Source organism: Alligator mississippiensis, chromosome 1 (assembly GCF_030867095.1).
Source record: "Alligator mississippiensis isolate rAllMis1 chromosome 1, rAllMis1, whole genome shotgun sequence".
In the NCBI taxonomy this organism is placed as follows: domain Eukaryota; kingdom Metazoa; phylum Chordata; order Crocodylia; family Alligatoridae; genus Alligator; species Alligator mississippiensis.
In genome coordinates, this window is record NC_081824.1 from 202,917,568 (window position 1) to 202,940,349 (window position 22,782).

Here is a 22,782-nt window from a genome sequence, read left to right on the forward strand (position 1 = left end):
TGTTTATTCTTCATCTAAAAAATTATTGCCACTGTAGTAGCACACACTATGTTTTGTAAAATATGCTCTATGCAGATATCATACTTTGCAAACTGCTTACAGTTGCTCACGGTGACTTGCTGCATAAACAAGCACCTTGGAAATGTGTATGATGACATGCAAAAAATCTGTGGACATTTTAGGCCACTCTGTCAAGACTATGAATATATCCTGACTAAGCTGGAAGAGAAATAGAACTGACTACATCATCAGCTGAAGCAGCAGGTTTCAAACTACTGGAACTTTATTTATTATATGCTTGTGCAAGTAATGGAACAGCAGAAATCTGTGCATGTAGGGATCTCCATAAATTGCAGAGGAAGTGCCCCTGCAGTGGCTCCTTTAATTTTTAAAATTTTGCTAGCCCTACACCCACTGCCCCTGATTGGTGATAGGGCCCTGCTGGCTGGGCCATTGGTCGCTGATTGCCAGGTAAGCAAAAACTACATTTTTAAATATGCTGGAGTGTTTGCCTCCCCACTGGTCAGCAGCAAGCAGCAGGGCCACCAAGGCCCTTCTGCTTGCTGCTGACCAGCAGGGAGGCAAAAACTGTGGCATAAGTAAAAAACATGGTTTTCACTTCCCTGGTGATCAGTTGCAAACAGCCTGGCTGGCAGGGGCCCTCCACCAATCAGAGGTGGGGGGAGAGGTGGGCAAATGGCAAAATGAAAAAAAAAAAAAAATTAAAGGAGCCACTGCAGGGGGTACTTTTTCTGCAATTTATGGAGAGCCTCATGTATGAATATTTAAGGAAGCGTAAACCAAAGCAGTTAAAAAAACAGTGTCAGGAAAAACCTGAATTTAATAGCTAGGTTACACTTTTATAAGCCAACAGAGGTCACAGGTCTGAAATCACTTTCCCTTTCTTGATAAATCTAACCATAGTTTATTAGAATATATTATCTCTGTTTTAGCACTAGGATATGAGGGGGCTGCAAACTTCAGGGGAGAAAACAAAATAAAAATAAATATTTTGTTTAGTCCCCTCCACCTGCCCTGAGACTCATGAGTTCTGTTGCCCCACTTCTCCCTTCCTACTTACATTACATTGCCAAAATGAATTATAAAATTACAAAAATGATCAATGTAAATTACTTGAAGCATGATAGTGAGGGCTAAAATAACCTCTCCTCTTTTCCACTTTCTTTGGAAAAACAGATGTGAGGGTTTTAGTGTTGTGCCACTGGAAGCAAATGGTACAGATCATTCAGACTTTGTGGGCACATCTACACATGACACTATGTCACCGTAGCAACATTCTATGGTGATGTAGCATCTGCGGGCAAAAGCTGTGACACTACTGCTACATCACTGTAGTGATGTGCTCCCTCAATATAGTGCATCGCTACAGTGATGTAGCAGCTAAAAATAACCGTGCACCGTGCGGTTGTCTATGACATTAACCCCCCCCCCCCCCAAAAAAAAACAACCCCTGCACTTTACTGAAAGAAACAGTGCATTAGTTTAAGCCGGCTCCACAGCATTTGAATAGATCAGAGGTGTCAGCGGGGTGTCAGCCAGATTGAAACTGGTTCAAACAGTTATTAGATAAAAACCCCTCAGTAAAGTGCCTGATTTATATGGATGTTGGGCAAGCCAGGTCCAACTAACGTGCTACTTCTTTGGGGCATGTGCAAGGCTTGTCACAGGAATGCACTGAATTTAAATAAAGCACTGTTTTGTTTTGTTTTTTTAATGTCTTCAAGCTGCCTATGTCTTTTAGGCATGTAAAAAGAAATAGGATTTAGACTTATGGGACTTCTTCCCGAATGCTCCCCATGCAAAGACCTCCACTGACTTCAACATACATAATGTGCCTTGACCTCTTGAAGGATCAGTCTTTAATGTCTGCTTATTTTTATATTTCACATCTGCTTATTTAAGTTTACTCTGGATGCATTTACACGTGCAATTAGCATACAACAGTAAACTCTGGTACAGTTCATGCCAGAGTTTATTCCTCCCAGGCACAGTGCTTACCCGTGTGCTTGGGGCTGCAGCATATTGAGTCAGGGTGGTGCAGCTCTGACTGGCTGGGATTCCAGGGGGTCATCCTGCCAGCCCAGAGCTGCTCTACCTTGGCCCAACATTCTGCAAAGGGCCTGGCTGGGGCACAAGAGTGCTACAGTGTAGGGCAGGGGCGGGCAATTATTTCGGGTGGAGGGCTGCTTACTGAGTTTTGGCAAGCCATTGAGGGCCACATTACAGGCAGACAGGCACAGGTATATATTGATTTTCTAAATTTTTAGGGCCCCGCAGACCAGATAGAATGGCCTGGTGGGCCACATCTGGCCCGCGGGAGGCATTTCGTCCACCCCTGGTGTAGGGGTAGCTGGCAGGCAGCCCTGCACTGTAGCACCCTTGTGCCCCAGCCAGCCCCGGTCACCATCTACATGTGTATCATGTTGGAGTAAATAACTCTGCTATAGGTTAGTATTTGTCCCCAACAGTAGTATCCTACAGTGAAGTTAATTAATTTACTGTGCCCTAATAGAGGTGTATGTGTAGACAGTGACACTTTACTGTGGAGCTAGTTAATCAACTCTGCAGTAAAGTGTGTGTGTAGATGCACCGTCTATGTAAACTACTGTTTCCTGCTGGATGGAATGACTTATTTGCTCCACGGTGAGATGATTATACTGTCCACAAGCTGCCTACAAATGATAAACCTTGCTGCTAAAACCAGTATGTAAATGTTTCATGGATTATCAATAAACCTTCTCAGTTTCTATTTTTTTCTCCCAACATCTGTATATTAAAAAAGCCAAACATATGCACACAAGACAAAGCAATTATAATTTTAACTATCTAGTTAATCCAAATGTTCCAGGTTACATTTTTTCTCTTTTGAATTTGTATTTTCTTCTGTGGTTTACTTTAATTTTCTAATATTCCCAGGAAATCCTGCGCATGTCCAAATTAATTTGAGGACATCTTTTAATTAAAAAAAAAATCAGGCAAAATCCATAAGAAATAAGCAACACAGCAAGAACAGAGATCCATAGGAAATCACCTGGGTTGAGACAAACTGTGCCAAAAAGGGGAGCTCCAAAATTTCCTAGCAACCCAGGCAATCTCAACAGTAATAAAAACAATACAGACAAACAAAATACACATATCTCCCTGACCTCATGTCAGGACAGATATCAACCCCCATACTACCTCTCCCATTCCTATCATAAGTCTATATGTAGAAATCTCTTATTCCTAGTTGGGCAAACACGGAGCATCATAATCCATATTTTTTTGATGCGGCTGTTTCAAAGAGATAAATCTCTACCAGTATTTTTAGCCAGTGTGTATATAATAAGCTGCAAAGTCAACCAGCTAAGGTAGTCAAAAGGAGGAGGACATTTCGAGTGTTACTGGAGACAAGAATACTACTCTGTTCAGTTAGCAATATTACTGTGTTGGCAAATAACATCTCTCATGCTTTAGAACTAAATCCAACTCTCCCTGGAGTCAACAGGACTTGCTATTGATTTCAGCTGAAGTGGGATTATACATTTTCAGTATACAGAGATTCAATTTACCCTTGCTTAAATCAACCAAGCTTCTCAGTTTATCTTGTGCATTCTATGAATCAAACTGCTTGGAAAAATTAGGTGTAAAGTAGAATATCAGAACATGTAGTGTTACACAACTGTCAGCAAAATAAATTTATTTATTGCCTACCTCTTGCATAACTTGAACAGGATAGAAGCTTTCCCCGCTTTTAATTTGCTATACTTCTTTATAACAAACCCTAGAAATGTTGCAAAACCAAAACATGCCCCCCCCCCCCCCCAAGGAGCAGATGGATCAGCATGTTTTGTACTGATTTGTTTTTTTTCTTGAGTCAGATTAGTAGTAAACTAATCTGACCCTATTTTCATCTCTGACATGCTGTCCTTGAACCATCCATTCTTCCTTCCCAACAGATGAATCATCAATTGGGGCCTCCTGCATGAGGCAAAGGAGCATTTTATGAAGATCACTGCTTTCTAATCACTAGTAGAAAGAGCGTTTATTTAGAGACAATCTAACAATGGTGTCAGCAGCATATAAATTGTCCTCTGAGTAGACAGAGCAGATATTTAAGGGCAAATAGCTAACATACTGCATTGAAACTAGTTCTTGTGCTAAGCAAAGGTTCATTATTCTGAGCAAAATAATACTGTTCATTCACATATGGTTCCAGCTACAGAAAAAAAAACACATTCTATGAAGATTTAAGAGGAACTGAAGCTCATGTTTTCATCACACCAAAATAAAGAAGCCATTCACAGAGTATTTTTGGGGGTGTTGCATAGGAGGACTTAGAGATAGTGACTGATATATTTATGTACATCCTTCTCTTTGACCTTTTTGGACTGCTACTTTCAACTGTATTTCCAGCCCTAGTCCTCACTTCCTCCCTTTCTCCCTCTCATTATAGAAAGAACTTCTCTTTCCTTTTTCCATTGACACACTGTCCAAAATTATTGCTGCAGATAGTAATGAAAATGCTGTGATACCACATTAGGCTAGCTTTTATTTCTAGAAAGAAACATTTAGGTATTACAGTATAGACTGCGGGATCTGAAGCTTGGTATGTGAGCCTCTCTCTCTAGTTACTTCATATGCCATATGAAGGAACAAAAGCTTATCTCTGACTCTTTGTTGTGCAAGGTTAGCAGGCATGCTTTTCATTGAATATACCACTGCATGTGCATCAAGTACTTTACAATGATCAAGTGTATGACACATTTCCCCCCCAAGCAGTCAAATGAGAAAAGACAGAGAATACTGAGATGTACCACTGGGAAAGTCTAGGCTCTGCAAAAAGGGCTAGGATACTTGCTTTCCACGAGACCCCAGTAAGACACAGATTATTATTCTGCTGAGGAACAGATCAATAGAAGTAACTTTTTGCTTCTTTAATAGTTGATTAAGCAGATGTCAGGTGGGACTCACAGTTAGAGTCTGAATTGAGATGAGATGCTTTTGTTTTTGAGGCAATTACAGAGAACAATGGGGGAAAAATGAGCATTGACTCAGTGGGCAGTTATCAGGTTTCCCATATTCCAATGTTTCTTTGGTAAATCAGACACTCAGGCTGATCCAATATGCACTGCTCTAAACACAGCATATCTTTAATTAACTATAGGGGTGATATTCACAAAGGGCTGTTATGCAGCTACTCTCCTTGACAGTTTGCAGGAAGTAGAGGTCTAATTATCATTAGTGTTTCTCCCCCAAACATACCATATTTACCTGAACCCAAGATGACTTTGCGTTTAAGAAGACCCCTCCACCACCACCATAATTAGATTCTAGACATGGAATATCTGCTGCATGGCCAGGCTGGGGCTCACGCCAGCATATGTCTCTGGGCTCCAGGCTGAAGTAAGGCTGGGGCTGGGACAAAGAGTAAGCAGTCGTGATGGTGGTAGAAGCGGGAGGGGGCAGACACTGGGGAGCAAAGTTGGGAGGGAGGCAGGGGTTGGGATGGCAGCTGCAGCTCCGCCTTGAGCCTGGGATGGGGCCAGAGTCGAAGCTATAGCAACCACCTTTCCTTTCTTGCACCATCATTTGTACTAAAATCCAAACCAAGGGGCTTTCCCCCCCTTCATGTTGCATGGAGAAAAAACTTCATTGGATTCAAGTAAATACAATACCATTTGCACTAAGTGACAGGCAGGTCAGAGTAGGAAAGTACTTTGGCTAGCTTGGGTTTTACCCCGGAATATCCATATATTAGGGAGAGGCAATGAAGGTTCTTCCCATGGGCAAAGTAAAAGGGTTAACACTCTGCACCACCAAATACCATGCAGCATCCTTATTACACTTGGTCAAAAATGTTTCAGAGAAACCTTTTTCTGTCAAAACATGCCAGTTTGTCAACCTTTCACCAGGACGATTTTTCCCATACACTCATCTCAGTTTCCAGTCAAAACAGAAGAGAGACCTTCACTCTGCTTGCAACATCTAATAAACCAACATCCAGAGGACTCACCCTGAATACAGAAAACCCTTGGATGTAGGTTTAAATTCCTGCTCTGTATCAAGCAGGTATCAAGCACTTGTCTTGAATATTCCATATCAGAGTTTTAACCATGGGATCTCAATCTCATTCTTGTTTTTTCAAATGCTCATCTTTAAAAGGTTTCATTTTTGTTCCATATCAAAATAAAAACAATTTTGAAACCTCAGTTTTTGCCTCAGGATCAGACCCTTTGTTTTCCAGCCATCCATGGTCAATGCAGCCTACTTCACTCCATCACCAAAGGTAGTAAATCCAAAAGATACTGACAAAGATCTAAATCATTCTTCTTTGCTGTTTCTGCAGCACATATAATTTAGCCTAAGACTTCACAAACTTTCTCTACAGAACTGTTGGATGTTAGTCCTATGAGAGACTCACTGAATCCTGTATGCCACTTAGCAAGGTATTGAGAGAAGAGAAAAGACTCCAGAAAGGTGGATTAGGCTCAACTTTTTTACATCTGAGAATCCAAGTTTTGTTTTGTTTTTTATCAATACAGTTTAGGGACTTAGATCTTGTATACTTGATGGTACATTATGGGGAAAAAAGTAGAATGTTCTCTTGATGGAGGACAACATTTAATCAGTTCTAAAACCCCTTCACCTTAGCAACCTCAAAGAAAAAGGGCAAGTTGTTCACTGTCAGCTTTATTCCCACCCCCTCCCCACCAACAGTTCCTGCTAAGTTATTCGCCTTTTCAAATATCAGTAGTACCTCTGTGACGCTGTGTCAGTTGTACTTCTGTGGCTTTGTTATGTCTCTTGCATGCTCTCCATACTACTAACCAAGCAAGAAAGTGGGGCTACATGCAATTACAGTAATGGAATGACAGGCACAACATAACAGGTTAGAATATTACCCTATTTTTCGTTGGGGGAAGGGGTTGGAGGTATATACCCTGATCCTTTTTGTCTGACACTTCTGCTAGGTGTTCCCTGGTGACTTCCATAATGTCCCTAAGTACATCATTAGGAAAAAATTATCCACACAGTTGGCTATTGTGCTTTCTCTCTATTTATTCCTTCTTGACATGTAGCATAGATTTTAGCTATTTATCAAGAGAATTCAACATCACTGATGTTTCCCTGCTTGGCTGACAGTACTTACTCTTTTCTGTTTCATGGAAACTTGTACACCAGTCCACAATGACGGATGCCAAACCCATGAAATGATATGGGTGCCAGAGCTTTCACTGTATTGATAGGTACACTAAGAAGGAACATGGTTCAGATTCTTTTGCTGCTAATTTGACAGCATTTCACAGTCCAAGATGAAAGTAAAACCGCTCCTCAGTCCTGCTGCTTCACTTTTCTCCTGCTCCCCTGATCATGTTGTACTACCTGCTGCCTTGCAGAATTTCCTCACCTGCTACAGCTGTGCTGCTGTCTGAAGTCTCCTCTCTCATTGTTGCTATGCCACCTACTATTTCATACACTTCTGCTGGACCTGTATTGTCCCTTTTATGAGGGCACTATGTCATTTTTCCTCCCTGTTGTATTTCCCCACCCAGTTCAACACCTTCAGAACAAAGATATTTATATTGGGCAAGATCTTTGTATTTATCACAGGGAGACTCACAAAAGGAAGAGTGGATGTATATAGTAAGAATGATGGGAAAGAAGAGGATATTAGTATTAGTATTTGAAGTTTAAATGGATCCAAAGGTGAGGCTAAGAAGAGAGATGCCCCCTAGGACTTCTCTGGGAGTGCTGCAGCTTGGAAAGCACAAGAAGTGTAAAGTCAGAGTCTATCTCACAAACAACATGGATTCCAAAATAAGAAATAGATCTGAGAAACCATAAAAATGCTTTTCCAGATCCCTGCTCTCCTTATTTTAACATTTTGTTAGGAAGATTAAGTGGAAGACATTAGTATTGACAGAGATTAAACAGATTTAAAACTACAGCAGTCTGTGTGTCCGCCAGGCTGTGAGGAAAGTTGGTGGTGCATGCTAAATGGTAAATAATAAAATCTAATTGCCATATAAATGTGTGTGGTAATCCATCTCCCGCAGAATTGACTCTATGCCAATTACGTTATATCTGGAGGAGGTGGCTGTGGTGGACAGGGAAAGCATTCAAGCATATCAAATGCCCTTCCTTTCATTCTGTTCTCACCGCTTCTGTATATTGCATATACCTGAAAATCAGACAAAATATCAGGACCCTGTTTGTTTGTTTCATGCGGTTGAGTGTTTCTGTTTCCCTTCCTGCTGGCAGTTCATTAATCACTCATGTCTACACAGTAAACTTACCATACTCCAGTGCAGAGTCCTCAAGCTGCACTCTTTTGGGCAGGGTACTTCCTAAACCGAAAGCAGGGTAGTTGCATTTGCACAGTGCTACAGGCGGGCTGTTTACGGGTGAGAATGCAGTGACAGGTACCTGGCACTAGCATTCAGCAGTGCTAAGCAATCCACCTGAATGACTGAAACTGCTGCTGGTTTAGAAAGCAGACCTAGAGAAACATAGCATGCGTAAGGACAGCATTCTCGGACATGATGAAGTTTACTATGGAGACACAGGCCTCTCGGTCTTTCTCTCTTTTTGTAGTAAACATGCAATGCTGGCCTAAATTATCTTCCCAAAGTGTCCAGTGTCCCTCTCCAATGGAAGGTGATGTTTTCAAAGGTCAGTAACCGCTGTGGAATTCTTCCCACTTCCTAAGGCCTCATACAAGATGCCTCACATGAGCCATTAAGCCAGTATGACTGTGTTAAAACCATACACATTTGAATGTGTACAGCAGAGGTGAAAGGTTCTGCCAGATCCACCCAGTGACCCTCCTTGGCTAGGACAGGAATGTCAAACATATAGCGCATGGGATGGATCTGGCCCATGAAGCCATCTCATCTGGCTCTTGGGGCTCATAAAAGGACTTGAAATTCAGGGAAAGGCTGGAGCCTGCTGCTGAAATCTGGGGGACAGAACCACATATTCCTCCTGGTGGTGGGTGAGGAGGTAAGCCATGGCTGCACTAACCTCTATGGCTCCCTGCCACCACTCACACTGTCGCCAGCTCTGGGTCCAGCTCCAGCCCTGAAGGAACACCATGATCCAGATACACCTTAGCAGGGGGCTAGCTGATTTTGACACCTCTGGTCTAGGAAGAAGACTGAAAAATCAGCTGCTGGTGCTAAGGGTTTTTTGGTCAGAATTTCAGAAATTAAGATGATTACAGTGTGCTACCATAGCACTATTTGAAGAAAACCCTTCAGTGCCACGGGCAGGTTCAAAGAATCTAGCTCACAGAAATGTGAATAGAGTCCAAGGATGCATTTGGGGTAGGGTAAACCTGTCATAGGATTGAAAGGACATAACAAGACCTCCTTGAAAGATTCAGATAGTGGTAATTGGGATACACTACAATTGTGGATAAACAGCCACATAACAGCCACGTTATTGGTATTAGCCTAGATTATTTGGCATTTTAGGAGCATTTGGAGGCCAACATCCACACCAGCTATCTTAGTATGCCAAGTGCTGAGCAAATGTATGGGGGCAGAAGAATTTTCCCAGCATGCCACTACCTCAGAGATACTCTACAAAAACCCCTACAATAATGCCAGCTCAAGAGATTTTTTTTTCTCCGAGTCTTACAATATTTGATAGATTTTTTTCCCCTTTTTGTTCTTTTGTGGACCGTAAATCCCTAGCTCCTGGAGTCAATAATTGCATAGGAATCTCAGCTTTCATAAAGAAATAAATGAATTTCTAGCCCTAATGGTGAGGAAAAAACTTGAAAACATGACAACTAAAGACTCATGAAGAAGGAGGAAAATGAACAGAAACCCACACTCATTACTTTAAAAATACTCTGGTTCTTGTGTCAAACTCATGATTTTTTTTTTGGTGGGGATAGAAGAGGAAGGCAGAATATTTTCAGCATGCTTAGCATTAGTAATACCATTAGTGCCCAATAAATGATATCATAGCTTTCATGGACCTATACCTAGTCTATCCAATGGAAGAAAGAGAAGGAGATATGCATTTGACCAGATCATCCGACCACACTCCTGACCTCTCCTAACCTACCTATCATTTGCTCTGTGTGTCCTGCTGCAGAGTCCTGCAAAGTGGAATACCATGTTGCACAAGAAGGGAGCATCCAGACAAGCACAAATGTGTGGTATGTGGTGCCACACGCCAGACATACAGGCGTTCCCCACACTGCTAATTTGAAGTGCGATGGGGTGGGGGTTTGACTCCAGGAGATCCTGGATTTAAAAAACCCTGAGCTTAAAAAATGCAGGGCGGCGCATGTGGCGGCAGTGCACACCACCCAAAACCAGAGCCTGGCTGGCTGGAGCCATGCTCCAGCTGCCAGCCAGGCTCCCGGCTGCAGGATCACTGCAGTTGCAACTCCAAGAAGACCCCAGGACCCCAGGTAAGGCTGTTGGGACCAGCATAGTTGCTGGCCCCAGCCTCCCTTACCCCACCAGGGGCAATGTGTGCCAGAGTACGCATGACATGGGTGTTCCCTGGGGAGAAGTAGCAGCAGCACACATTGTATCACTGCTGTTTGTCCCTGGGAAAACACACGTTCCTGTTCATGTGCCTTCCCCATGCTTTACTGGACTTCCCCTGAACAGTTCAATTATAGTGATTCCACTCTCACAATACACTCTATTACTAGCAAGGCAGTGTTAGGATTTGTCACCGTATGTCCCTATGCGTTTGAAGAGACAGGAGATGAGATCACATTATGAAGACATATGGCCTCTCACCCATCATGTTTGCTAGTGACAGTATTTGGAATTCTGCATCTGGATGAGAATATTATATCTGCACAGAGAGTTCACAGCCCTTTGCCAAGGTCATTACAATTAACTTATGCGTGTTGATTTGGGTAATATTCATGATTAATGCTTTTTCAGTTGTATAAGTTTGCATTTTTATATAAAACACCATTCTGTGCTTTTCAACAAAGCTTTGGTTCTTAGTTAATAGGAAATGTGAAGGACCCCTGCCATTGAGAGAGGCTCTGTGACACAGAGAGCAACACAATGTGGCAAAAATAAGGGGCTTATTATAAAACAATAGGAAAAATTTCGTGGAAAACTGAAATAATCTCAGGTTCAATTTCCACTGCTGGAACAAGACGACTTTTTTCATTAACAAGTTGGTTTAGTTCAGTCTTGCAAAAGTCTGTTCACCCACTCTCCCAGCATGAGCAACGTATTTGACAGACAAGTAAAATATTGTTAGTTTCTTTCATTATCAGCACTCACTGTAGTAAAGGACAGGTGAGTAGATTATGTATTCATGGACTAGTACATTATATAACAAATAAAGCAAGGATTTTTTTAATTGAAAAGTAGGTTTTTAAGGACATGGGACAAGTATATTTGTGGTATAACAACACTGAAGGCACTAGAGATGCACCAGGGGTGTGAATTTGACTAGCTTTCTTTCAGATGTTTCCAATTGGTGGTGAGACACGAAGGCTAATTTGGCAAAATCCTATGAAGCGACAGATGAGGTTGGCTGATAGATTAACAGAAGGAGTAGTAGTAACCACAGTAGAAGATTTTTAGAAAATGGTTATTTTGAGCTGGACCACAAAGTGAAATAATTGTTTGAGGATAAGGTGAGTTTATTGTCCTTCACTGTATACTAAGAAGTTAGGGCCAACAGATTACACATAAAGGAATCTAGAAAATAGAGACTGTAGGGGAAACAATATATATGAAAGGCAGAAGAGATGAAAGGATGACTGTGGGTTTCAGCAGAGTGGAACTGAGATGGTGGATATGGATAATGCTACAGAGTTTGTAAAAGACTGTATATATGGGAAGTAGACCAGGTCAGAGAATGGAGTTTCTGGGAAATCAAATGATACATTAGGAAAAAATCCAAAATGAAACATTTCATTAAGATGATTCTCAAAAAAAAAAAGTGTTTATCAGAACAAATTGAAACATTATGTTTTGAGTTACTGTGCCTGCCTGACCTTCTGTTATGCCTTGCAAGAGTCATTGTTTGGATGTCTCACGCGCTCTTTTCTTTCATGGACTGTTTACCTTGGCCAGACTAATTTTCACAATACACCGTACCCTGCTCTGGCTGAACCACCCTGGGAGTTGTGGAAGTAGCTTGACTACAGTGACTCACAGAAAATATAACTGAGCAGGTGAACTTAGAGTCTAAGGCTAGGGACAGAAGTTGTACATAAACTAGTTTAAGTGATCAGAAACTATTTTAAACCTGTAACAGAACAGAAGTTCAGTGCACACAAACCAGTTTCAAAATGGCTAAAACTGGTGTGAGATAAACCTGGTTGAATGTAGTATCAGACTTAACTGATTTGAGTCAAACCAGTCAATGGAACTTCTGTCCCAGACCCCTTCCTGGTTTAAGTTAAATCAGTCCCCCAATATCCCAGCATGGTCTGCAGTCCTGGGCTGGGCTGTGCTCTCTGCTCCAGTGCAGCAGGGCTGGCCTTGCTCCTCTGACCCCTAGCCAGACCAAGGGTTGGGGTGTGGCCAGATACCGGCCCCCGTGAGGCGAAGGGGCAAGGAAGAGTTTTATTCCCTTCTCCCTCCCCTGTCCCACCAGCACAGACCCCAGCTGGTGTCTGCCAGGCAGCAGCCCCTGTCAAGCATTTTGCCCCACTCACTGCTTGAGCGGCAGGGGGCATGGCCAGCCCCAGCAACACTGTGAAGCAAATGGAGACATGAGGTTTAATTTTCCCCCGCCTCCCTGCAGTGGCAGGAGCAGGGGCATAGCTAGTGGCTAGCCAGCACATTCCCCTGAGGCAAAGGGGGAAGGAAGAGGTTTTATTCCCCCCGCCATCCCCTCTGCCCTGGGGGACCACAGCAGGTGTCTGCCAGCCTGCCAACCCCAAGCACAGCTGGGGTTCCCCAGAGGGAGAGGGGATGGAGGGGGGAATAAACCCCCTCCCTGCCTCCTTTGCTTCAGGGGGCACGCTGGCTGGTGGTCACACCCCTGCCCCTGCTGCTGGACCTTGATGGGGCAGCAGCCCCTGTGATGGTGTCCTGGGGAGTGCAAGCATCTTTTCAGTGGGGGGCTGCACTGCAGGTGGGAGTGGGGCAGGCAGAGCTGCTGCAGCTTGCGTGGAGTGAGCAGCAGTGCCGGCAGGGCTCAGAGGGGTGGCTACAGGGGTTAAGCCATAGCTCCCTCAAACCCTCCTGCATTGCCACTGCCGCTGCTTGCCCTATGAAATCTGCAGCAGCTCCGCTCCTCACCGGGAAGAGGCTTGCGCTCCCCAGGAGACCTGAGCTAGGCAGACCCCAATTCAGGTCTATGTCTATGGGACAGTTACACCTACGGAAACTCCTTAACTTCAGTGGGATTGTTGAATGACTTTAAACACAATAGAGAAGCCAGCTGAACCTGCATGGTCTTTGAAAGTGTGTTAGTAGGTAGTAGAAACAAGAAGGAAGTGTATATTTAAGTGGAGTTATGTCTATGGAATCTTTGAATTGTGTGTTGAACTTCACAAGAATGAGAACCACAGGAGCCATACTGAAAGTAGGACAGGGAGTCTATCCAAGAAGACTTAGCTGTTACAGCAGGGAGGGAGGCCTGAATGTTCCTCATTTTCCTTTTAAAACTCATTTTGTTTCATAGGCAATTGGTTGGATTTATACATGGGCACAGAGAAATAGATCAGAACACTACATTAACTCTATTTGTTCATTTTCTTTGGTGGAATAAATAACCCAGCTGGATTCTTGAATTCTAAACATGTTAATACCCAATATATTGCTTTCTCCAATTCGTGTCTTACTGCTTACTTGAATATCAAGTATTTGATGGAGTAGTACAATGTATATACACCAGGGATAGTAACAAATTTACTAACAAAAAAATTCACTCTCATTCAGCTGAACTGGATTTACAGCTTGTAAGGACAAAGTGATAAACAAGGCTTTCTGTGCTATATAAGTATCCTAGTGTTTCTGATAATGCTGAGTGTGTTCTGATAATACATTTAGATTTAGTTAAACTAGTATAACCAGTTGAAAGTATTTGGTAAAATGTTCCAGTATAGCCATGGACTAAATGGATTTAGAGACTATGATCTTATAAATACAGATACATGGGTTCAATAATTAGCAGTGAAGTCAGTGGGGATCACTCATCTTAGTTAAGCACATACATAATTGTTTGTGGGATCAGTAGTTAATGATGGAGATGTGCATTGTCATTTAAAACAGAGAGAGAAGGTATGGGGAAATAATTCAATGAGAATAAAGAAGAAATATCAGTGAAATGTAACTGGCATTTCCTTTTGTAGAATTCTGGTCTCAGATTTTGCTGGCTAAAGTATATCAGCTTAAAAAAAATCCTCATTATATACACAATGTAAAGGTCTAAATATGATGACCAAACAGATTAAAAATAATAATGCTCAAACACACATTATGCAATGGGGAAAAAATACTGAAAACCTGTTATGATAGAAAGGCAGTGTGAACAAGGTCACCTACTGTATCTCCAGGATTATTATTCTTTTTTTCTTTTTGTGTAGCAAGTTATAGAAAGCCACTACCAGAAAGTCAATGTCTATTGTAATTCAGCAACCAGTTTTAAACATTTTGATACTTTTCTTTTTATACTCCTTAGTATTTCTGGAGCCTCAAGGTTAGAAAATCCATGAGCAATGAATATGTTCTATACAGAAAAAATACTGTACAATTTTGAATCTGAAGAAAACAAAGGAATGTGGAGTTTTATAGCCTCGATGACATTTATCTTTCCAAGACTGCAGCAAGTAGCATATTTAGTGAAATAATAGTGCCCTCTAGTGTTTTTATTAAGCACAGTATCATTAAGCTCTATTTTGAAGCTATACTTTGTAAACAGACATAAGAAAAAATGAGATGTAGTTATGATATGTAAAGTAAGTATAATATGCTGTGTTACTCCACTTACGAGTTCATGGCAGTATATATATATATATATATATATATATATATATATATATATATATATATATATCTCCCAAGCTCCAACTACTTAATATTTGACAAAGTGGTTTATATACAAATACACTCAGATATTCTCATGCTCTGCAAGTATAGCTGTAAAAGCAAACTGGGTTTTCCTTCCATTTTAAGCATTAACAGTAATGCTAGCAGTTTGATTTTGATTTCTGAATTCTTATTCCCTCATCATTAGCAAGGATGTACAAAACAGAGCAGTTTGATTTTCAAATGCCACTCAAAAAGCAGAGCTAGCAATTAGAAAATCTTGATTAGACTTGTAAACCAAGCATTTCTGATAATGAAACCACTGATAGGAAAATATGAAACATCAAGATATCATTTTCATAGTCTCTCTTCCCTGATCTTAAGAGTATTGTAGGGTGACAAAAACACATGAAATATCATAAAATTGAGAATAATTACCAAGGTCAGCTCATTATCTCTAACTCAGAAGGTGGTTAAAAGAAAATGCAGTATGGAGTGATCTTCCTAGGTCTGCCAATTAGTATCATAAGCCAAAGGTTATAAAACTGTAGATTTAAAAAATCTTCTTAATTAGTTCTGTTTTCCTAAAATGGATTTTATTTATATATAAAATCATATATATATATATATATATATATGCTGTGTGCTGTCTAGCTTAGAAAACTCACTCTGTTCATTTAGAAAAGACTGAAGTTTAAAACATATATATATATATATATATATATATATATATATATATATATATATATATATACACACATATACACACACACAGTTCTGTTTTCCTAAAGTGGATTTAGTTTTAAAGGGAATTTTAGGAAAACAGAACTAATATACATAGTTATTTTATATATATTTTTTTTATATATATATATATATATAAACTTTATATATATTTATATATACTTCTTAAATTCACAATCTTTTTGATATGAACAGAGTGAGTTTTTTAAGATATACACAGCATATAGATAGATATTTTTTAATGATATATTTACCTATTCTTTTGAATATGTATTGCTGCCTTCAGACATTGATTCCTTATAAAATCATTTGGGCTTTTTTCACAAATACAGACAATTTTAATATGCAAGTATTATGAATATCACACAGTAATACACACATAAGAATAACTCAGTAGCAGTTTGAATGAAAATCCAATCCTTAGGAAACTTCATGCATATTATATAGTTTATTCTACTGTATACTTAAAATATTTGTGAATGAATCCATGCCCACACAAAGCAACATATATATTTAAACAACTGGGTGGCTTATATTTAAAACTGCTACTTTTATTTGAAGATGTCACATAAGGATGCTTTGCTTACATGATATTATAGACTCTCTTTCATTTCATATTTCCTTTCCCACCTCTAAGTTCAAGTAAATAAATGGGTGTTGTGTATAATACTAACCATTAGAGTTCAGATCAGAATTTTCCTCCATTCACAATAGCAGGTAGGGGGCGAAAAACAGGGTCCTCCTTTTCTACTCCAGTTCTAAGGCTACCCTTTCTTCATGGTATATGTTACTATTTTGCTTCTTGGAAAGTTCTGGTTCACTCCTTATTGACACTACCATTAGAAAGGCTTTTTAAATCTATTACAGAGTTTTAAAGGGAAGATATGATTTTCAATTAAATTCTAAAGGATTTTATATTCTTGTCTATGGGATCTTATTTAATTTCTATAGATCCTCTATCTAGTTTCATTTTAATTCACTTCAGCTATTTTTCCAAAGACTCCTAAAGCCTTTGTCTTTTTACTACTTCCTGATTTTTCTCCATACTGTAAAGGTATTTCAAATATATTATGTGTTATGTAACCAGGAAAGATTACTGAACGTGAAAAAAATGGATTCCACAAGGACATATTAATTACTATCATTATAATAATTATGCACATAATATCATGAAGTTGTGTGGCACTTCACACGTATATTATTCATATTGTACTTGTACAAAATATCTTTGTATGTGTTACACAAGAATGACTGTACTTACTTTTGAGATCTAAGTTTCTGGCTCCTGCTGTGCTTTGTGTTGTAATTTTAGTGTCAATCTTTACAGTATGAAGGTTATTGGTATCTCTTGATATCATCACATTGTGCCACTGGTTGTCATTCAGAGGTTTATTAGAACTTCCTTTGATGAGATTCGCACCATTTCCTAAATCAAACACATAGTGCAAGTAGCTGGAGAAAAGAGAATAAGATTTTAAAATAAGCATTTGTTCTCCTTTGCATATTGAATACAGTACAATTTTTTGTATGTGCCTTTCTGTTTATTTCCTTGTTCCTCTCCCCATGCCATCACTGGAGAATAACCCTGAGTATCAAGAGTTTAGTTTGACGTTTTAAGCTTTCTAGTTAGGGTGAGCTTGACTCCACTGAAACAGCTGAGGATCTAGTCCTGGGTTCACACCCATCACGGGAACTGAGAGGGATATTAATATTATTTTGTTTTAAGTCCTATAAAAGTTACATATACTTAATTTAATCTTATATAAAGATATTTTAAAAAACTATGACATGTAGCAATCTGATCTGACCATTGAGATAAACATTTTTAGCCTAAACCTCTTTTTCATTTAGTAAGGTCCAGAAATTGAAAAATGAAACAAAACACAATACAACACCCAAACTGCTTTACCTATTGTACAGATAGATAACTGTCCACATACCCTTTAACTAACTCAACCACGATGAAATCATTTCCGTCCCCACTATTATAGAGTATCAATCCATCCAGAGATGTTGTTTTGAACTGGAAAAAAAGATGCATAGATGTGTAGGCTTGCAGTGTGGCCAGTGCAACAAAACTTGCTTTCGTTTTAAAGGTTACAGGGTCTGCTATGATGTTCCTAAACCCAAATCTGGCATTTAGTTCACAGTAATCAATGTCCCCATTTTTACACAAGTCAATGTATGCCATGCCATTAAACGTGAGACTTTGCAAATGGCCAATGAAATTAGAGGGAACAGAGGACAGGTAGCGACGTTCCGTTATGATTCCCGTCTCAATGTTATGGAATTCCAGTCTCGTGTGATCACCAGCCATCTGACCTTTAAAGAATAACAACAGACAACAGGTTAGCCTCTGAAATGAAACCACAAAATAGCTAAAAAATCAATGATGTTTTTCAATTTTACAGGCTCTTTATATTTTAAAAGAATGGCAGCCAAATTCCATAATTCTAAACATGTAATTGTTTAAACTAATCTAAAGCTTGTTGAAATCACTGGGAGTCTTTCCATCACCTTAAGTAGGTTTTGGAGCAGCACCCTAGTGTGCACTCCCAACAGGTGTGCACTAAAATGTTACATCAATATTAAATGGCATACCAGATTCTGGCTGCAGGTTACTTTTACCAGTGTAAAATGCAGGTGTGATCTAAGTGGTACATAAGTGTATGCGGCTGTGGATGAGATTAAAAGGCCCCAAACTTAAAACCACTCAGCCGTTGACTTTTGGGCTTTGTCTTCCAAATAGCTTTTTTTTACTTTCACCCCCTCCTCCCTCTGTTACCACAATGTTTGGAGAATGCTAGTAAGACATGAATTCATACGCAACATATGGCCGTTTTTTAAATCAATGACAGATTTTCTGCAGGATCCGTTTAGGGCCAGATTTCACCCAAAGATTTTAAAATAAGGGAAAGTTATTACCTAGTGTGAGCTTTGGCATAAAACTGGCCCTTGATCATGTGGCTATACTTTCTGGCCACACTTCTGCATGCCTTCAGAGTATAGTAGCTCACAACTGATCCTTCATTTGGGCTTATAAATACAATTTAGTTCACAAAATTTAAGATATTATCCAGAATTAGTTCACAAAATTTGAGAGATTATTCAGAATATAAAAGGAGAACTGACAGTTTTTAAAAGTTGTTCCATAATTCATTAAAAGTTAATCTTTGGAAATTTTAATATATTTTACCTGCATGTATCAGAAAGCTTTCTAAAGGACCTGCTATAAGAGAGCAAGACAAATCTCTTCCAACATTTTATGCAGATGAGATACAGTGCAACTGAATTGTTCAGCTTCACCTTGCTCTCTCAGTCAGTTTAATTCTCTGGTTTACCTGTACTTAGGACCATTATGATGTAACTAATGAATTGCCTGTCAAAAATGATGGAGGGGGTAGGGAGTGGGGAAGATTGCTAATACTAACCCCTGCACCACTCTGGCCTCCCAGGAGCGGGGGGTGGGGGGAAGCTTGTCCCGCCATGCCCGATGTCCCCCTCTGCCAGTACCCATTGCCACCGCTGCCTCCAAGAAGCAGGGCAGGGGCGGGGGGGTGGGCAATGCTAGCAGGTAGGGCCTGCTCTGTCCCCTCCATCCGTGCCACCATAGCAGCACTCCACTGCAGTGCCACTGCTGCCTCCTGTCTGTAATGCTCTTCGAACACTCTGATTGGTTGTTTCAGTAACCAATCAGAGTGCTTCAACAGTGTTATGGACAGACAGACAGACCAAGCCCTTTATTATATTAAAATTATATTTCTTCTCACTATTGCAGGAGTTTGTTTAAATCTAAATAACTCAAAACAAGTCATCAACAAATCAACCAATAATACATGAAAATATTTCAATTCATATTGGAGTCTGTAAAACTGTTTTTTTTCTCCCTTTAACAAAATCTTAATTTTTTACTTAAATAATTTAGACACTGTCCCTTATCAGTTTTAGTCTATGATTCAGCAAAACAATATTCTGCAGATCTCTGTGCCACAGAGCATAGGACCCGATCTTTATACAGACTTGTATAAAAGATGGACAAGAAATGGATTTCTCATTCCATTCCATATTTAGTTTTTTTTTTAAAAAGACTTCCTGTTCTGGCTAAACAGGTAATTGACAGGTTTCTGTGAAATGTTTCAGGTTAGATGAATTAGCTTTTACCAGTGAAAAAAATGTTTGTCAAGAAGTTCCTGACATACTGCATATTGACAGCTTTCCAAAGCCTTTGTCCTTTTGCTGCATTCCCTACAGCAGAGATGATTCATTAGCCTACTGTCTGCTCTGTACCTTAGTAGGAAGACAAAGCAATTGAAATCCTAGCTCTACCAGCTTCAGAGATGCTTTTAATTGCATCTAGCCATAACATTACAAATCAAGCCCTTGTGCTTTACAAAAACCATGAACGATGTCTTCTCCTGATGTTGCCATTGTTGTTTCCATTTTTTTATTCAAAGAAATGTAAATGCAACAAGGCTGGGTGGCTAGAGGAACTCTAGCAGTACAGGGCTCCCTCCAGCTGGGCAGACCCTGCTGGGAAGCCCAGGGCTGAGGCAGAGGGAACTCCCAGCTGGACAGACCCTAGATCAGGGGGAGCAAGACTGAGGTGAGGGTCTCCATTGCTTCCCCCCTGCATGTCAGAAAAAGCAATTCATGGTGGGTGAGGCTATGCATCAGGCCCAGCCAGGCAGGGGAAAAACCCCTGTGGTGTGGGATCCCCCCAGCTGGGCAGAACCCAGCTTAGAAGGGCTGGAACCAGGGCAGGGGGCTCCATTCACCATCTCTGCGATTAAAGGCAGCGAGTCAAGGGGGGTGAAGCTGTGCATCTGTGGGTAGGGGGAAACCCCCACAGTGCAGGCTTCCTCCCCAGCTGGGCAGGCTCCAGGTTGGGGAGTCCTAGGGCTGAGGCAAGGGGCTTCATTCCCCCATCTGCCTTAGCCCCCCCTATGATGGGTCAGGAGACAGATTCTACGCTGGCTGCCTCTCTCCCTGCAGTTAACAGCAGGGGATTGGGGGTGCATGCCAGCCAGCCAATCAGGGATGGACCCTGCTTGGCTGGGCTCAGTTGCCCTCAGCAATGTCCAGTAGGCTGACAGGCATGTAAGTGCGCCCTTTGCCTTCTGACTTCAGCCACTGCAAGCATTTTCTTGTTTTCCCCAACCAAAGAGCAAATATGAGTTCCTTTTATTAATGGTTCAATTTACACAGCTTAAAGAAATCTGCGTAGATTGGATTCCACCTTTGGCTTTTTGAATGTTTGTACTTAGCCAAGAAGCATCATGGTAAGGACTGGCTGAGAACAAACTCCACAAGACAGTGAGCTGGGCAGTCCCCAGACTTGGGTAATATAGACTTTAAGGTTGAGGCGGCCAGGATTGGGGCACAGACTGACAAAGGCTCCTTAGAGGGAAAATGTCTTGATGATGATGTGAGACAGAAAATAGCAAAGATTAAAGGAAAAGCTAGCTTTAACAGCTTTATATGGGGCCTCCATGCTGGAACCTTGATAAATAGATTTCCTTGCTTTTCCCTATTGACCCCTGAGGAGGAAGAAAGTGTTCTGAGCTACCCCTGCAGATAGAGAAACACTTCTGAAGAACAAATGATATTATATGGAGAAATGATACTACAGGTGATTATAACCTCACAGACATGGTTATAGGTCAAATCTCTGTTCTGGGATACAGTGTGCAATCCTGCCAAAGTCAATGTAATGCAAAAAGGCAGACCTTTGACTTGTTGAGAGTGGCAGTGAGGATTCTCCTTTGAAGGGCAAATCTTGGTGAGACTCTTAGCTTGAATGAATGGTGAGGAAGGTGAGAAGTAATCATATGTTACTGTATCACGTAACTGGTAGTTCATTCACCTGCCTGTCTCCTGAGAAGGAATGCTGTAGTCAGCTTTTGCCTTGAGGAGGAAGATAGTCTCTGCATCTCCCTTGTGACAGGTCTTTGGCTCCTTACTGCCAGGGAATAAAAACCAGCCCACACCAAGTTGTCAAGGGTACTGAGAGCTGCATCTTAATGGGATACCTTCAAAGGCTTAAGATGCCCTCAAAATGCCCACTGCACTGTAATAGAGTGCTACATCTGTGTTATAATGAAGGTGAATGCAGACCAGACAGATTTAATGTTATTTAACGCATAAAGACAGCATAGGGAATGGGTTATAAATTATAAGGAAAGTTCAGTGCATCTGGCCTGAAAGCAGACATATTAATAAGATTTTGCTCAATTATTATCTTCATACACAAAGAGCCTCTGGGCAGAAAGGAGCCAGAACATGTCACAAGGCCGATGCAGAGGCTGTCTCCATTTCCAAGACTAAAGCAGTAAAATGGAGCTCAGCCAAGGCAAGCTTACCAAAGCTTCATCCTTCAGATAAGATGAGTGTAAGTGAACCTTGATCCACCATTACTAAAATGATGCAGTAATAGTAATGCATCATTATGTCCCATTTCCCCAGTGCTCATTCAAGATGACAGTTGCACCAACAGCTGCCCTGCAGTGAAGAATCCTCAAGGGCACTCTCAGCAAATCAACTGTCTGTCTTGAGCAAAACAGATTTTAGAGAAAAATCTTGTAACTAAATTATGTTCAAATTAACCACATAACACATATTATAACCAGGGGCCTACCAAACTCAAGGAGGTAGCCAGCCAATTTTGTGGGCAGAACCCAGGGCCAGATGCCATACTCATGGACTAAGCATGGGGGAGCAGGCACCCTACACCTGTGATTGGCTGAGTGACCCCAGCGGTTCTGCCCCTCCCCACAGATCGCCACATGGCCTGAAACTGCATCTTAATTACCCTGAATAAACCCAGGGAAGCCATTAATCCACATATTATTAAGTGTAAATTAATGGCTTCCCTAGGCTTAACTGGGATAATTAAGCTGCAGTTTCAGGCCATCCCCAAATAATAAAGTCCATGATTTTGCAACCCCCCTGCCCACTCCCAGCCCCCCTGACAAAAAAAACAAACCCAACCCCTTACTGGTGAGGAAAAAAGTGTGCCAGAATCCCTGAAGTTTTAGAGTCACAGTGGGGGAAGGCA

At 40.9% G+C, this 22,782-nt stretch overlaps 1 protein-coding gene across 17 annotated transcripts in view; it reads right to left on the bottom strand.

Moving 5' to 3' along the window:
* Nucleotides 1–22,782, bottom strand: part of NRXN1 (neurexin 1) — a 1,201,358-nt gene that overhangs the window by 575,533 nt on the left and 603,043 nt on the right. For all 17 annotated transcript variants that reach the window (XM_019497420.2, XM_019497419.2, XM_019497417.2 and 14 more), the window contains 2 exons: nucleotides 17,669–18,050; nucleotides 16,990–17,180 (listed from right to left, as the gene is read on the bottom strand). In XM_019497420.2, coding sequence (XP_019352965.1) covers nucleotides 16,990–17,180; nucleotides 17,669–18,050 — 573 coding nt within the window. The remainder of the gene's footprint in view (nucleotides 1–16,989; nucleotides 17,181–17,668; nucleotides 18,051–22,782) is intronic.